General features: G+C 35.5%; 1 protein-coding gene across 1 annotated transcript in view; it reads left to right on the forward strand.

Annotated features, from left to right (window-relative positions):
* adcy2a (adenylate cyclase 2a) overlaps nucleotides 1-19,089 on the forward strand; it is a 141,759-nt gene that overhangs the window by 76,695 nt on the left and 45,975 nt on the right. The window contains exon 3 of the mRNA XM_016232739.1: nucleotides 10,960-11,121. Within this exon, the coding sequence (XP_016088225.1) occupies nucleotides 10,960-11,121 (162 nt within the window). The remainder of the gene's footprint in view (nucleotides 1-10,959; nucleotides 11,122-19,089) is intronic.

Consider the following 19,089-nt stretch of genomic DNA (forward strand, 5'->3'; position numbering starts at 1 on the left):
GATAATGATTTATGATAAATGAACAAATTACAAACTATTTATTTACACGAATAATGGTCACAAATTCACCAAAAGGGCATTCACCATTTGGATTTGCAGTATTTATATAGTTGTAAAATATGCAAGTAAGATATTATCATTTTTAATGTACATGATGCATACATATAAACAAGTGTTTCTAGGCTATATATAGATTAAAATAATATGCCTAGTAACCCCCAAAAGACCATTTGTATGTGAAATATTTTCTCACAATTTCAGTAATGGATAAAACTATAATTATAAAACCATAAAGAGAGACTAGGCAAAAAGTCAATTTCCATTCCATTTTCATCTCCCCATTTTAATTTTTTCTATAATATTTTGTATTCTGAGCTGACCTATACTGTCCAGATATAGAACTGGCATAATGACACCTCCTGAAACGATGGAACTTATTGCAATGAAGATTAAAACACAGTAGTACACATCAAAACTCAGTGGTAAATTGTGTCCAAGTGAAAAGATAAGTGCTGGTGGGAGGTAAGCAGTAAGAGTCAAGACAAAACTGTTAATGATGGTACGCAGGGCTCTTTTCTTTTGGGGATGTATATTACTTTTCCCTGAAGGATCAGGTTTTTTCAAAGCTCGTAAAACTGAGATGTCACAAAAACCAATCACAGGCAGGGAAATGAACAGAGGTATAGATGTAAACATGGTTGTAAAAACCCAAGGATATATAACTATAAGACATCCAAAACAAATGATAACAAACCAGATTGTCACAGCAATTACCTTCCTGACAATGGCAATTCTCCTGTTGGTCATGTAGATGATGGGATGAACCACAGCAAAATAATAATCTCCACAGACACAAGCCATGAAGAGAGGTCTACCACATATGGTTAGGGAATATGTGAAATTATTAAAACATTCGAATTCTGTGTTGTGCAAAAGCATGTAGTTATAGACACCGAAAGGCAAAACGGTTAGGAAAACAAGATCAACGATGGTCAGATTAAACACAAAGAAGTCATTAGTAGAGATGTTTTGTCGATGTCTTTGACAAAGTTCCCGAAGTACAGTGACACTGGCAGGGAGACCCAGAAAAACACAAAATGCACAGAGACCTGACCAGAACAGAGAGACTGCAGGCTGATCTGTGCAAAGTGTAAAATAGTTCCTGGTTCCATTTGAGTAATCTAAAACACTCTGATGCAAAGATAACGCTATAGACATTTTTAAGATTGGAATGGTCGGATCTGTATGAAGAAAGAAAACATCCCAATGAAACTTGTTATATAAATGGTAAAAATTTATTACATTAAAGATATTTTCATTATCAATATAAGATTCAGTTACTTTTAAAATTAAAGCGATCTGCTCAGGCACTACAAAGACAATTAATATGCAATACATTTATTTATGTTTTTTTGTTGTGGTTGTTTGTTTGATTGTTTTGTCTTACCTCAGTGATGTCTTTCTAATAACTAAGAGGAAAGAGACGCAGTGAGTAGGAATAATTCTCAGTTATGAATGAAATCAGAGAGGTCTTACATGGGCACATAGAGCAATGGCTCATGTTGCTTGACTGTGATGTTTTGAATATGGTATGATGTTACACCACCAGAAAAAAACAAACACTGAAATCATAGTCCATATCACTGAACCAAAAATGCACAGCACTAGAGAGGTAAGGTTTTAACACATCCATGCCATCTAATAACAGTTGACAATGTCTGTATTTTCAGTCCATATTTTCTATTATTTTTACTTTGTTGGTCAATAAAGTAATCTTCATTTAGTGGTGCTTGATGTCATGATATCATAGAATATGTAATTGGATCCAGCCCTTACAAAGACCTGAGATGACTGAACACCTGAGAAGAGATGATGCAAACCCCTCAGAGGACCTCAGATGATGCCAACCATGAAAAAACATAAACTACCAAATTTTGCTATAAGTTTGATTGCAACATTTAATTATTGCTGTTAGTAGTGTTCATCGTCTGTTTGATCATTAACTGAATTTTACCATACATTTCTGCCATATGTACATCAATTTGACAATTTGCAATGATTTGTATCGCGAAAAGCGATATGCAAATAAACTTGAATTGGTTCGTGAGTAAGCAATATAGTTGAGCTCATACGTTTACACCGCCTTACGAAATCTACAAGTGGCCTGCAGGTACCACTACATCATAATCCGGCCCTGATTGCATTAAAGGTTGCAGCACTGCGCTGTAGCTGAACAGTCATGTCTACTGAACACATTAATCATCTCCTTATTGCGACACAAATTCTGTCATCACGAATATTTTCATCACAACTAACATAGTGAAAACACATTGTACGCAATGATTATGAAATCAATTAACTAATAGACTCACACTGATCTTAAATAAAGACTTTTTATGTACAATGATGCATATCAAAAATACTCATATCACTTAAGTTATGAATAGGAGTAAGTGCAATGCGCAATATGATGAAATAGTCCCACCGTCTAAATTAAAGAGCCAGTTGCTAATTGGTAAAGTCATCACATCACTGCTTCTGCCATTAGAAGCTCCAGATGCTATAGAAACATGCTGCATCCCAATTTGCCTACTTATACTACATCCTTAAAGTATGTGAAGGACATACTATAGCGCCATTCACTATACAGCTTAGTGTGACGAACAGATTGACATTTAAGTCACTAAAAACTCAAGCCATGATATTAAATTGCTTTTTGCACATTTTGCAACACTTTCGAGGTGAAATGTCCAGTGAGTGCTGCTAAAAGTGGTTTGTTTTATCCAAAACAGATGAACGTGAATCTGTCATTGTTTCATTACACTGGTTGTTGTACATATTGCAGTAGTACAGAAATTAAATGTGCAGTAAATGACGGTTAAAGGTTAATGCTCTATAGCATTTCAGTAAAGTTGGCTACAATCTATACTAAACCCTAAACTTAATCAATAGTGTTAACAAAAGCAAATGTTAGATAAAAACACATCTATTGAAACAAGATTTTAGCATGCTCCTTCAAGTATTTGAGTTCTTTTATCATGACTCGTGTTTCACAGGGCTTGCTTGCATTTGGAAAATGTTAAATATTTTTTTATATAATAATATGAATAAAATAATGAAATATAAATATGAATCTTACCCTAAACCTAGCCACTTCTAAACAATATAAAAAATTAACAGGCAGCTAAAAGTACAGTCACAGGTATTTAATAATAAAGTATAAATATATTGCAAATGACTGTATTCTAAGTCTTCTGAAGCCATACAATATTTTTAAATGAGGAACAAAGTTAATTTTGAGGTTATAATTGCTGAAAATCATCCCCCTCCATGAATGATCCATAAATCTGAAATTTACCATGACACAATTGGTCACAAGACACACAAGAGCTAATGGTATTTCACAATAGCAGCTGACATAATGCTTCTTTAGCCGTCAGTTTTTTTTTTTATTATTTGTGATTTGAAATGGAGATGGATGGAGAGGCATGTTCCTCACACAAAGCAATCATTTGGTCTCATTTGGACTTGGAATATTTGTCAATTTTGAATACATTTTGTCGGTATTTGTATCTGCTCTATATGCTGTGTTTTATATTGTTTCATATTGAGAAATGGTTAAGTTTTGTTAAGTAAATGTAAATGTAATGTTTAGGGGTAGTGGTCAAGTTAGGTGCACAAAATGTCTAAACAGTGTAATGGAAATAAAATGATTCATTATGTGGCTGCTTATACCCCAAAAAATATGTCATAACGACATAATTACACTCCAATACATTACATTTTTATGCACTTTGCATCTGTGTATTGAGACCAAAGTTTTCTCACTGAACGCAATTTAGTTCATAGGCCCTGTCCCATATGGCACACTTCACGTTCAGTTGCTGTCATAACAGTCGTAACAGTCAAAGTGGCATTTTTGATGCCTTGTGCGTGAGATTGGGCTGTGATTGGGTTGTGATTGGAGAGGTGCTTAACAAAATCATACTTACGTATAATTTAATACGTATGAACATATTAAAAAGAAATGTCCCTTTTTCAGGATACTCTATAAGATCAAATTGTAAAATCTAAATAAGCTTTACAGATCTTTATTGGAAAGTATTCAAACAATGTTTTTCATGCTTGTTCTATGAACCTTAAACAATATTTCACATGCACCGCACATGAACTGTCCTTAAGATGCTAACAGTTTACAGGCGCCTAAGACAGTGCCACAGGGAGACAGGAAAGACAGCTCGTCCTTGTAATGCCAGACCACATGTGATTATACATACCCCCAGATGTGTTCGAGAACTCAAAAATGCCTTCGTGAAAGATGGAAGTAACATCTCGCAGCATGAACTAGCAAATCTTTCTCAGTCCATTAAGATGAGATGTGCTTAAAGCAGCTGACTGCTACCTGACTGCTACTTACTACTGCAACTTTTGATACTGGAACTGTAATTCCCTTGTGTCAATTTCCTCAATTTCTTGATGCCATTCCAAATCTGAATGCATGTATGTATTTATTTGCTGAAAACTAAAGAGGATATTTTTTTTTTTAAATGTGGGTAACCAAACATTTGACAATAACCATTGACTTCCATTCTATACTATGCAAGTTAATGGCAACTGTTTGGTTACCCACATTCTTCGGAATATCTTCTTTGGAGAAAGAAACTCATATAGGTTTGGAATTACTGTACATAAGGTTGAGTAAATGATTAAATAATTTTCAGTGTTTTCTTTTTGTTTGTTAACTATCCATCTAATATGAATTGCTTATTGTCTTTTATTTAGGCTTACCCAGAAATAGCCCAACAATTTTTCCATTGATCAGTTCGTCTCACTTTGGTTTTGCACATTTAAGACTGTGTGTGTGTGTGTGTGTGTGTACGCGCATGTTTTTGTGATTTATGAGGACACAAATTTGTATAATGACATGGATATGACATAGGTATTACAACGAGAAGGTGATTTATGAGGACATTTTTAGTATCCCCATATTTCAAAAAGCTTATCATTCAGAATGAATTTTTTTTTTTAAATGCAGAAAGTTTCCTGTGAGGGGTAGGTTTAGAAAATACAGTTTGTACAGTATAAAAACCATTACGCCTATGGAATGTCCCAGAAATTCTGTGTGTGTGTGTGTGTGTGTGTGTACTCTAAATATAACATGAGGATAATGATTTATGATAAATGAACAAATTACAAACTATTTATTTACACGAATAATGGTCACAAATTCACCAAAAGGGCATTCACCATTTGGATTTGCAGTATTTATATAGTTGTAAAATATGCAAGTAAGATATTATCATTTTTAATGTACATGATGCATACATATAAACAAGTGTTTCTAGGCTATATATAGATTAAAATAATATGCCTAGTAACCCCCAAAAGACCATTTGTATGTGAAATATTTTCTCACAATTTCAGTAATGGATAAAACTATAATTATAAAACCATAAAGAGAGACTAGGCAAAAAGTCAATTTCCATTCCATTTTCATCTCCCCATTTTAATTTTTTCTATAATATTTTGTATTCTGAGCTGACCTATACTGTCCAGATATAGAACTGGCATAATGACACCTCCTGAAACGATGGAACTTATTGCAATGAAGATTAAAACACAGTAGTACACATCAAAACTCAGTGGTAAATTGTGTCCAAGTGAAAAGATAAGTGCTGGTGGGAGGTAAGCAGTAAGAGTCAAGACAAAACTGTTAATGATGGTACGCAGGGCTCTTTTCTTTTGGGGATGTATATTACTTTTCCCTGAAGGATCAGGTTTTTTCAAAGCTCGTAAAACTGAGATGTCACAAAAACCAATCACAGGCAGGGAAATGAACAGAGGTATAGATGTAAACATGGTTGTAAAAACCCAAGGATATATAACTATAAGACATCCAAAACAAATGATAACAAACCAGATTGTCACAGCAATTACCTTCCTGACAATGGCAATTCTCCTGTTGGTCATGTAGATGATGGGATGAACCACAGCAAAATAATAATCTCCACAGACACAAGCCATGAAGAGAGGTCTACCACATATGGTTAGGGAATATGTGAAATTATTAAAACATTCGAATTCTGTGTTGTGCAAAAGCATGTAGTTATAGACACCGAAAGGCAAAACGGTTAGGAAAACAAGATCAACGATGGTCAGATTAAACACAAAGAAGTCATTAGTAGAGATGTTTTGTCGATGTCTTTGACAAAGTTCCCGAAGTACAGTGACACTGGCAGGGAGACCCAGAAAAACACAAAATGCACAGAGACCTGACCAGAACAGAGAGACTGCAGGCTGATCTGTGCAAAGTGTAAAATAGTTCCTGGTTCCATTTGAGTAATCTAAAACACTCTGATGCAAAGATAACGCTATAGACATTTTTAAGATTGGAATGGTCGGATCTGTATGAAGAAAGAAAACATCCCAATGAAACTTGTTATATAAATGGTAAAAATTTATTACATTAAAGATATTTTCATTATCAATATAAGATTCAGTTACTTTTAAAATTAAAGCGATCTGCTCAGGCACTACAAAGACAATTAATATGCAATACATTTATTTATGTTTTTTTGTTGTGGTTGTTTGTTTGATTGTTTTGTCTTACCTCAGTGATGTCTTTCTAATAACTAAGAGGAAAGAGACGCAGTGAGTAGGAATAATTCTCAGTTATGAATGAAATCAGAGAGGTCTTACATGGGCACATAGAGCAATGGCTCATGTTGCTTGACTGTGATGTTTTGAATATGGTATGATGTTACACCACCAGAAAAAAACAAACACTGAAATCATAGTCCATATCACTGAACCAAAAATGCACAGCACTAGAGAGGTAAGGTTTTAACACATCCATGCCATCTAATAACAGTTGACAATGTCTGTATTTTCAGTCCATATTTTCTATTATTTTTACTTTGTTGGTCAATAAAGTAATCTTCATTTAGTGGTGCTTGATGTCATGATATCATAGAATATGTAATTGGATCCAGCCCTTACAAAGACCTGAGATGACTGAACACCTGAGAAGAGATGATGCAAACCCCTCAGAGGACCTCAGATGATGCCAACCATGAAAAAACATAAACTACCAAATTTTGCTATAAGTTTGATTGCAACATTTAATTATTGCTGTTAGTAGTGTTCATCGTCTGTTTGATCATTAACTGAATTTTACCATACATTTCTGCCATATGTACATCAATTTGACAATTTGCAATGATTTGTATCGCGAAAAGCGATATGCAAATAAACTTGAATTGGTTCGTGAGTAAGCAATATAGTTGAGCTCATAGGTTTACACCGCCTTACGAAATCTACAAGTGGCCTGCAGGTACCACTACATCATAATCCGGCCCTGATTGCATTAAAGGTTGCAGCACTGCGCTGTAGCTGAACAGTCATGTCTACTGAACACATTAATCATCTCCTTATTACGACACAAATTCTGTCATCACGAATATTTTCATCACAACTAACATAGTGAAAACACATTGTACGCAATGATTATGAAATCAATTAACTAATAGACTCACACTGATCTTAAATAAAGACTTTTTATGTACAATGATGCATATCAAAATACTCATATCACTTAAGTTATGAATAGGAGTAAGTGCAATGCGCAATATGATGAAATAGTCCCACCGTCTAAATTAAAGAGCCAGTTGCTAATTGGTAAAGTCATCACATCACTGCTTCTGCCATTAGAAGCTCCAGATGCTATAGAAACATGCTGCATCCCAATTTGCCTACTTATACTACATCCTTAAAGTATGTGAAGGACATACTATAGCGCCATTCAATTGCATATTTAATGGACGCTCTGAAGCATAGTTATGAACATCATGTCACTGTATACAGGCATGTCAATCATATTGTCACAGTTAACATCTTCCACATTTAATTTACTTAACTTCCTTCTGTGTCAGAGAGAAAAGAAGTAGCACATTGATCTAGCAACCGTGGTTCTTCATGTGAATAACTCACGTTTGTTTTGCATAATAGGCCTAATGCATTTAAAAGTTGGCCAAATGGACGTTTAGAAAATTTCTCATTGTTGTTGCAGATGAAAATATCACGGGTAACGTTAAATTAATCTTGTTTTACCAGGTTAAATGCTGATTATTAGTAAAAACCCCTTAATCTAAACCTTTCTACTTAACTGTTGGTCGCGCACATGTTTGTAGTTTTTTTTAACACTTCTTGTTTGTGTTTGTAGTTGTGAACCAAATCGTGCACTTAAGACTGCACATACACATTGGCTGGTCTAGGCTGAAAAATAAGATTTTGTAATGCTATTTGAGCTTAAGAAAGTAAGAAAGTAATTCTGCAAACAGCAGCGTACTTGATAACGTCAGTCAGCTCGCCTTGGCTACTGCAATTGTCCTCACTGTATTTACAAAAAGACAAAATATGATAAACACCACTGCTTCATTTTGTTTATATTTAATAGCCGCTGGAATTTCAGGGAAATGTACTGTATATAGCCTACATTACAATGAAACAAAATATTATATTAAACAGTATAGCCTCTTTTATTTCCATTTTAACATATTAATAGATTAATAGAATAAAGACCGATGATTACCTGTTAGATTTACCCAAAATGAATTATAGCTTATGTTAAACCACTTAAGAGACATCAGAGCCAGCGGCAAATGTCAGAAGGACTAGCCGAGTTGAGGCTGCTCTCGTCGGGATACATGAGCACTGAGTGCCCGGTGATCGCGTGGAGCTCACGTCTCCGAAATCGGCGAAACACATTTTTCAATAGGCGCTGTCTTTATAAATAAACCGCAGATTTGAGTTTTAAACAACTACATTCTCGCCTGAAATACTTTTAAAACTACATTTCATGACACAATAGTATAACAGTAATATTTAGAAAAATTATCCGAATAAATGGTGGTTGAAATACAATGCTGCCTGAACTCAACCAATCAGCATGTTTAGTGATGAGAACGTATGGTGTCCCATTTGTCACACTTCATGCCCTGTCCCAAATGGAACACTTCATGTGCACTTGCGGTCTTACTGACCGTATGACCGTAGGGTGTCCCATTTGTGATTTTAGCATTCAGAAGGGTGCTCGCGGGCGCCCCCTTTGCAGCCATTATGCGCCCTCGATCCACACTTCTGCCGAGCCCACACTGGTGCGAGCTCTGCAGCAGACTTCTACCCGACAGTCAAAGCGGCATTACATCACGAAAGTGCAGACTCATGCCTTGTCCATACTTGCAGTCTTGGCCACTTGAGAGCACGTGCGCGCGACAGGAAGTAAGTGCACAAGACTGTCCCTGGTCTTAAAAACGGTAAAGCGCAGTGCCCTTAACGCACACTAGATCCACACTATCTCGAATACTGCTCCGGAGCGCTATTCGAGGCTTAGTGTATCCCATCATGCATCATGTTCTGGAAATAAATCGTGAGACCTTTTGCCGAGATCTCGCGAGAGGTCACGGAAACCTTTCCAATTTAAGTTAAATATTAATACAATAATTAGATATTACATATAATTTGGTAGAAAACAGTGTTTTTACGTTTTACTGGTGCAAAGATGAGTAGTGGTGATATTTATTTTGTACAACATTTGCAACTGCTTTTAATCACTTAATTAGATGCACCACAAATTAAAATGATGTCATGTTATAGGGACTACTGAACAGACATTTAGAAGTTGATTTTAAAATGCTAAGTATTTAAAATTAAAATTAAGCTATGTAAACACTTGCATTTTTACAACACTACAAGTGTATCATCCGGTAATGAAACCATCAGGTAATGAAAAGTTCAACACACACTTGTGGTCTTCATCCTCACTTGAACACTTGGGCCAAATACAGGAAATACGTCATATAAGTGTTCAAGTGGTCAAGTGCAAAGACCGCAAGTGTGAGTATTTGGACAAGGCATCAGAGGAAGGCCTGGTTTAGGGTGCCATTTGGGACAGGGCCAAACTCTGAAACTTTATATTATATTATACACTCTGAAATATAACTTCAAACCAGTAGTTTAATCTATAGGGTATTTAATCACTTATATGTCAGTATGTATGGTGTTGCACATAGAAGACAAGACAATGATAGCATGCAGTATTTTTTATTTTAAGTTGGGAAAATGGTTGTTATTCTCATTATTATTTTCAGAAATGTTACTATATCTGGGTTTAAAACAACAATATCAGGTGAACATTACATGGTTGTGGAGTATATGTTTTAAATTTACATTGACTTTCAACCAATCAAAGAAAAAAAAAAATGGAGTATGGAAGAATATTCAGGGAAATTTTCAAAAGGAATTGCAAATTGTATTTTCAATTGTGTTTTCCACATGTGGACACATAAATTGTGACATAATCCAAACGCAACTGCAAATCTTGCATTACTGTTTGCGTTTTCACTTTTGCGAACACACAGTGACGGCCAAATTTCAAATGAAAAAGCAAAGTTCATTTGCAACTGTATTTCCCATGTCTTACGAGTTATGAGCCTGTCATATTTAAATATCAACATTAATTACCACATTAATGGCAACATTAATGGCATGTAACCTGCCATTACTCAAATGGAATCGCAATTCCTTTTGCATTTTAATTTCTGATGTCAACACAGAAACCTGTCAATCAATATCAGGGGCGGGATTATAATTTGGAGCGTGTTTATATTGGGAGGTGACGTCACTCACAGATGACCAGTATAGTTAAAGTTGTGACAGAGGGTTTTTTTCAGTCAAATTTTTCAACAAAATTTGGCAGAAAATAAAACAACATTTTAAACCATTATTTTGGCCAACCAATGTGGTGATTGGCTCATGAATAAAACATGTTACAACCTTCCCCAACAAGACAAAACTGAGAACACAATTGAACGTTTTTGCTTAGACAACTAACACCTGAAATAACCAAAATAATCTGTCATAATGTTATACTGTCTCTTGTTTTGTTTACTCTGATTCTAGGTGTCTTTCTTCTTGTTCATCATCTTTGTGGTATATACCATGCTCCCCTTCTCCATGAGAGATGCCATCATAGCCAGCGTGCTCACCGCGTCCTCTCATACTGTCGTCCTCAGTGTCTGCCTCTCCTCTACAGTCGACCATGTGGAGCCCCTAGTATGGCAGGTCAGTGCTCTCCCATCTGTCTTGCTATGTGCTTCCAAGAGCTGTGAGCTTTACCCTGTGCGGCAACTGTTGAAGTTTGCCTTGTCTGTTGAGAAGGATCCTTGCCAATTGCTTGTTATTATGCATATGTGTCTATGAGTCAGGTTATGTATGATTATTAAGTCATAGATGATTTTTGTGGTTTATAATTTGAATGCTCGTTGGCATATTGATATATTTGAAAGGCGTGTGGGTCTATGGGTGTGTTGATAATTGCTTTTCATGGATATTGATATTAAGGCGGTATCAGTCTTACTTAAGGTGACCAGATTTCTGAAATGAAAACATTTAGTTCAATGACAAATGCGTTATTAAAATATTTTTGAGGAAAAGATGGTAAACATCCAGTCTCATACACTGGAAAAACAGAACTTTAACAGTGACAGTAACTTTTATTCTCAGAGATAACTCTTCTGTGCCAACATCACATTGCTGCGCTTCTCCTCTGCACATGCATCACCATGTCACTCAACATCCATATAGTGAACATTTAAATCACATTTATATCAAAACTGAATTATAAAATGAATCATAAAACAAATGACCCAAACTGAAATAAACAGAGAAAATAATTATATAAAAATAAATCTCACAGCATTTCACTTTGGGAACATAGTAAACATTTCTGAAGACATCAAAAACAGGGATTGTCCTCAGAAAACGACGATGTCTGTTTTCTGACTAAATATAACTGTACATTTTAGAATATACCTGTAAATATTAGAGACTGACCTTCACTTGGTATAATGTTCCTTATTTAGGCATTTCCAAATTCCATAAATCAAAGGCAAATTTGCCTGTATTCATTTTGTTTTAATCTCTCCTCATTTTCCTTGTTGTGAACCATGTTACCCATGCTGTCAGATTTCATTAGCAATCAGATTGCTTGTTTAGAAAATTCAGGAAGCTAACTGGCTCCCTCCTTAGTTCAAATGCATGCGTAAACAAGCAAATATGACCTTTCAGTAAAAGCCAATTTCTGTGAATGGCATGCAGTAATAGCATGTATTTTAAATTCTGTATAAAAGGTCAAACTTTATATGAACAGTAACCCTTAATATCATTATAAAAAGTCAATGAATGTTCGGTTTTCAGTGTCCATTTCTTGCATTCAGTGCAAATGTTCCTTACTGCCTTAGATTACTCAAATAGAACCATACATGACTCCCTCAATTGCCAAATGCTGTTTCTACTCCTTATTTCTCACACTGTCTCGATTTCTTTCACTTCCTTTCATGCTATGCCTTTTGGTCCTGGGTAGAGAGAGTCTTAAAAGCTGTGTATTCGGATTCTCTAACATCTGGAATGCCTCAGGCACAGGACTGAGAGATATTTTGGCAAACTGTAGTTTGGCAGTGCCATGAGAAAGACATTAATATGCTTCCCTAGCAGTTTTATGCATATCATATGGACTTGTGGAAATTAAAGTAATACATTTCTAATGTGTAAATTATTATTACTGAGTAAAAAGTAGTTTGAAAAGAATGTTTAACAATGTTTAATAACAACAACAACAATAACAGTGATATATAGATAGATAGATAGATATTAAATGCATAGATTTGGTTGTGATGTGATTTTGCTTTGATAAATGGTATGTTAATTGAAACAATATTAGTTTTTTTTTTACTTAACTTCATAGTCCTAAGCGTAATGTGAATGCATTCACAACGGATGAGGCTTGCTGATTTCTGATATAGAAAAAAGGTGTAACTCTGTCCTGCTCTGTGAGGTGTTAGCATACTAACTGTGAAAGAACAGATTTTTGCCCCTTTGGGCGCCAGGGTGGAAAGGCTCTTACACAGAACTGTGCTAGAATCTCTGCAGCATGTGTGATCTTTCTGCCAGCTCTTCCAGTCAGCATCTCAACCACTGCACCCAAAGCCATTTTTGGTAGAACTGCTAATTGCAAGAGCAAAGTGTCACTTATCTTACCTTATGCTGGATTTGTATGGGACAGTTCATTAAGTACTGATTACATGAAGTCATTTTTCCTTTCCCAGCTCTTAAACATAGAAATTGGGCATTGATTCAATGAAGCACATGCTTTAGGATGAGCTTTTGGGGCATACAATAAGTTTGTCCTTTTAAAACTGATCTGATTGGGATGTCTCTTTCATAACTCATAAATAATGGCAGACTTCATTTTTGGGTTAATACATTGTTTTTAAGTTACAGGTTTGACCCACACATGTAATAAAATATCAATGATTATTATAAATTCTTTCAATGATTGTTATATCTAACATGTCATATTACTGGTGAAAGAGAGAACTTATCTCTAAAGTGAGTAAACACTGTGCTAGCAAACTAAACCACACAGCATGACCTGTTATTTGTGCAACTAGACATGTTATGCATGTATTAAACATATGATGATTTTGTGTGAAACAGAATACAATTCATTATTTTGTTTTTATTATTGTTATGAGAATTATTATGAGAATAGAGAAGCTGCTATTATTCTGGGTAGATTTATTTTTTATTATGTATCTCACTGTTAATTGCAAGGTCAAAATTTGCATAGCTAAAAGGCCGCTAGACTAATGTTTTAATGCTGGGAGCTTTAAAGGGTCTGAATCAGATACAGACAGAATGCCTGAATAGATGGTTTTGTGACCTCTCAACCTTTTTCAAATCTGATATGTTTCTAAAACCTTTTATTTTGTCGGATGCCTTCGGGTGCTAAATTAGAATTACAGTTTTGTCTGTATTGTGTTAGCTGTGATAGTGTTCTGCCTCAGTCATGTTCAGGGTGAGTTGATTGGATGATCTTGGTGTCACTGGCAGGTTACATTTCATTATGGTTTACCGTTTCCCTGTGGGGCACTCAGCAAATAACAATTCATGCACTTTAGTGTGTAATGATGATGGTAGAGCCACAGGTTTAACTAGGTGTTGAATGGGAGGACAGCAATACAATCCAAAAGATGAATGGGTTGATGCAATTCTAACTGAATGGATACTATAGAATACCCATTTCATTTAATTGCAAATAATCTGTTAACCCTCTCAATTTCTCTCTTCCTTTTGAGTAACACACGGAAATACAAACATTCTCAGATTTTTGAGCCAAGTGGATTTTAAATTCATTTGACATCTTTTATAATTAAGTTGAACAATAAATTGTAGGTACAAACATGTTATAACTCTTACAGCAAACAACCGATATGGTATCTTCAGGTATATTGCTGTGCTACATCATTTGTATAATAGAATTTTGTTAGGGGGAAATAATCTTTCAGGCAATGTCAACCCAGGCTGATTGGAATTACATGATGGCCTACATTTCTGAGTGCATTTCGCTGCACTTTTCAGATAACATGTCCATAAGAGCCAGATGCGAGTTTATTAAACAGTGTTAATAAAAAATGTGCCTGTGGATACAAAATGGTTGCAAATGAATATTGTGTTGCTTGTAGCACGCTTCACAGCAGTTTAAAATGTAGCATGAGATAGCATGTTTAATTGTATCCAAAAAAGTTTACATGTTATTCAATTTTTTGTTGTACATATCACGGCAGTCCAGAAATTAAATGTCTGTTGAGTGGCACTAAAATGTTAATGCTCTATCGCCTAGTATTAACATACCACCTATACCTTTCTTTTACAACCCTTTGAGCTCTTTTAACGTGACTCGTGTTTCACTGAACTTACAGTGGGTACGGAAAGTATTCAGACCCCCTTAAATTTTTCACTCTTTGTTATATTGCAGCCATTTGCTAAAATCATTTAAGTTAATTTTTTTCCTCATTAATGTACACACAGCACCCCATATTGACAGAAAAACACAGAATTGTTGACATTTTTGCAGATTTATTAAAAAAGAAAAACTGAAATATCACATGGTCCTAAGTATTCAGACCCTTTGCTGTGACACTCATATATTTAACTCAGGGGCTGTCCATTTCTTCTGATCATCCTTATACCCAAGTGCAACACAATGCTGAACCAGGTGAACTACCGAGCAAGCTTACAACTTCAGAAAAGCTGTACATATTTACTGGATTTTATAAATGTTCAAATTTGTTAGTCTACAAATCATGCACGATGATAAAAGTGTTATAGCATGTGCAGTTTTGTGCAAGGAACCTTGCAAAAATAAGCACATATTCATCAGCAATCTGCCCTGTAATTATAATTTCTATGAAAATGAACAAAAGTAATTGGTGTTTTACTTCCTAGAATTATTTTCACCTGGAAACTGCAGAGAAATATGTATAGGTATGAGTTTGCACTTTTGCAGCTGTGTAGGCAGAGTCATGTATTTCCAATGTGGAGGTACTTAGCTAGTAATAATGTGAACTCACTTAGCTATAATAAAGTGACAGTTCATGATCTCACATTTGTTCAAAATCACAGGAATCATACATTATGAAAAGACATACAAGAAAATACATGCTCATCTATGATTATAGGTATGAGTTTGCACTTTTGCAGCTGTGTAGGCAGAGTCATGTATTTCCAATGTGGAGGTACTTAGCTAGTAATAATGTGAACTCACTTAGCTATAATAAAGTGACAGTTCATGATCTCACATTTGTTCAAAATCACAGGAATCATACAGCAAGTCACTGCTCCTTGCAAAAATGAATTGGTTCAGAAATAATACAGATAATTATGAAACATTCATTTATATTATGTACAGAGTCAGCACAGTGAAAGGACTAAATTTATTTATTATGAAGACAACATTTGGAAAACATGTGCCGTTAGATTGAGCAGGCAACTAAATCTATTTTTATTCCAAGTTATCCTGTTATACAGTATCTCTCCCTTCACTAACATGCACCAAGTGGGCATATAAATAGGCATTGATCTGTGTCTCTGCAGGCAGTCTTGAGTTTATGTAGTCAAATCTATTATGTAATATAAATGCATAATTTTTGGCAGCTTTGTTTCACTAAAAGCTGTTTTTGATTGGAATGTTATTCTCAATTCATGACCCCATTAAAGCACTCTAATCTGATTCTAGTCTTACAGTAAGATTAGTTTTACAGTTATTGTTAATGTGTCAAGTAGCATCTAATGCGATTTCAAAGCTCCTGTCTGTCTTAACAGTTTTAAACCTTAGAATAGTCCTTAAGCTCTAGATTTATGAATGAACTATCAATCATTGTATGTGTTGAGCCTACAAATAATTCTGCACTTACAGTAGGTGTGTTGCTGTCAAACATTTTTGGTTATATTAAAATAATTATTGTGTATGTATATAATTATATATTATGTATATAATTCCTGTAGGCTTACAGAGGACCTTGAATGAATCAGGGCTGATCATTTAGAGGTCAAATATTACTGTTCCTGTATCACTACTGTGTCTCTAGGCAAAACACTTAACTGTGAAATGCTGAAGAGAAGCTGTATTGTCCGTTGCACTCGACAAGAGTGATAAATTATGAGTCACTTAGATTAGTTGACTGAAAATCTTTGACCTATGCTTTAGGACAGTTTGGACACAACTTTATCTCATACCTATACTCAAAAGTATTCTTTATCAAAATCATTACCACGTAGGCCTAAGTGATTGTTTATTTGGGTCAATATGGGTGTTGATGAAAATAATTTTATTTTCTGTCCTGTATATGCATTCTTTTTATCATTAAAGCTCTGCGTTTACAAGAAATGTTAACCAAATATGATGTCAATACAGTTTCTCAAAAAAAAACAAAAAAACAACTAAGAGTCAGTGTGGTGAAAAAGGGATCAATTTCGCTTCTGCTCTGTCTATAACAGGGTTGTCCAAACCTGTTTCTGGAGGGCCAATGTTCTGCAGAGTTTAGCTCAACCAGCTCCAACACACTTGGAACTTCTGCCTGGAACTTTCTAGTGACTCTGAAGAACTTGATTAGCTGGTTCAGTTGGTCAAACTCTGCTGGACTGTGGCCCTCCGGAAGCACACCAGGTCTATAATGACATCTTACAATGCAGCTGAACAAGGTACAAGCATGAACAGAGGAATTTAACGCATTCATGCATAAACCGTGTCCAAATCCGCTTTTCCACTGGGCTGCTGCCGGAGCCGGAGCTGGTGCTCGGCCAAGAGTGGCACTCGTTCAGAACCAACACGCGTTTCCAATGGCAGGGAGAAGAATCCTTTACGTCACCAACATGTGACTGGAATTGCATATTATCTCTTGCGGAAGGAGAGCGTAGATCTCTTCTGCCAACCACTGCTGAACAGAAACATTTAATTGTTGTTGTTAATGGTGTTCATTTACCTGAACTCCAATGGCTTTTAAAAATGGCGCCTTACAAACTTCAGTCCATAGTGGAAGCTCATCCCTTGTTTGCAAGTTTTTGGGGCTGGGTCGGAACAAAGATCTGGGCACCGGATTGCAGCCTGGTTCCCTCTGGCCCGGTGGAAAAGTGATATCATTCATTCATTCATATACTATTCACTTCTGTGTCACATATCACATATTTCACTGATATAAGGAAGATAAAGTCAGTATATCCGGACACAGATCTACACAATACTGCACACTAATGACATGTGACTCACTCAAAAACAGCTTTTCCCCCCTTCATAATGTATGCTCTGATTAGGGGGATATTCAAACAGCATACCATATTAAGAATTTGACAGCAGTGTTTTAACATTCCATAAATAACACACCAGCTAGTACATCCCGACTGTCTCATTCCTTCACACCTTTATACTCTAAATGAATATAAATATACAACCATTACTACTTTAGCTGCAAGTCATTACATTATGCTAATGCAATGCTCACAAATACTAATTAGAATCTTGGCCACCGATGCAACCGATTGCTGGTAATCGGTTTACGTGGCAGCAGTTGACAGATGTTCACCACCCCACTCAATAAGGATTAGCCAAGTAAGACTGAGCTTGTACTTTTTTATCTAGGATCTGGATTAATTGTTGTATATAATTATGCATTGTATTGTATATTTGAATATCTATCCAAATAAATAAAAAGTATGTTGCATACTGTATAAATATGGAGATTTATGAATGATGTTACATGTATTTATGGATCGTTGAATCTGCATTTGCAAATCGTCATATGTGCGTGGACTGCTTTGAATTTGTGTGTGGTATTTTTGAGACCTTCCTGGCAGGTTAAGATGAATAAATATCTTTTTTTGGAGGATGTTCCGTTCAGCCAATCGCGGTGAGCTTTTAATCCACCAATCAAACGCTCTTTACTGAACAGACTCAAGAAACTCAACGCTGCGCTTGCACTGTGCAGTGCTCCATGATCATGTCCTTGATGTAAAGACATTTTAATGGGTACTATTTTTTTTTTAGCACCTGATTACAATTTCTACAAAATCACATTATGATTTATATCGTTCGCACAAAATACAGCTACCCGGTTAGCCTGCTGTCTTATACACCAAAGTTGCTGTCTTATTCAGATCAATCTGTAATGTTAGCAAATAAGTGTTAAATGTCCAGATATTTCATTTAATAACAACAATTATGTAATGTGTTCTGTTGTTGTTGTTAGTAGTAGTAGTAGGCTATCAGGTTCGCAGTAACTTTTGATCAGGCATTAAAAACAGCTATCAGCACCTAAGGGAGATTTCGAACACACACAGCGGAGAGATTTCAGCACGGAGGATGAAAACCACACTCAACGAGTGAGTAAAGTCGTTTTTTTATCTGATGGCATTTTCTTATGATTAAAGGTTGTTTTAGTTAATTAAGTGTGCAGTGTTACAAAGTTATTAGTCCATGCCAGCTTTCTTATATTATAACTGGTGTTCGTAGGAACACTTGAGTAAACACAGGATGAATGGGCGATAAACAATCAGTAAAACAACGATTTCGATGCTAAACTATTGCATAATTTTAAATACGATTTCAAATCAGTGGGTTCTAAAGTTACCATTGCGACCAGCTATAATCATAAGAAAATGCCATCAGATAAAAAAAAAAACGACTTTACTCACTCG

Source organism: Sinocyclocheilus grahami, unplaced genomic scaffold, assembly GCF_001515645.1.
Source record: "Sinocyclocheilus grahami isolate Dianchi unplaced genomic scaffold, SAMN03320097.WGS_v1.1 scaffold418.1, whole genome shotgun sequence".
Lineage (NCBI taxonomy): Eukaryota > Metazoa > Chordata > Actinopteri > Cypriniformes > Cyprinidae > Sinocyclocheilus > Sinocyclocheilus grahami.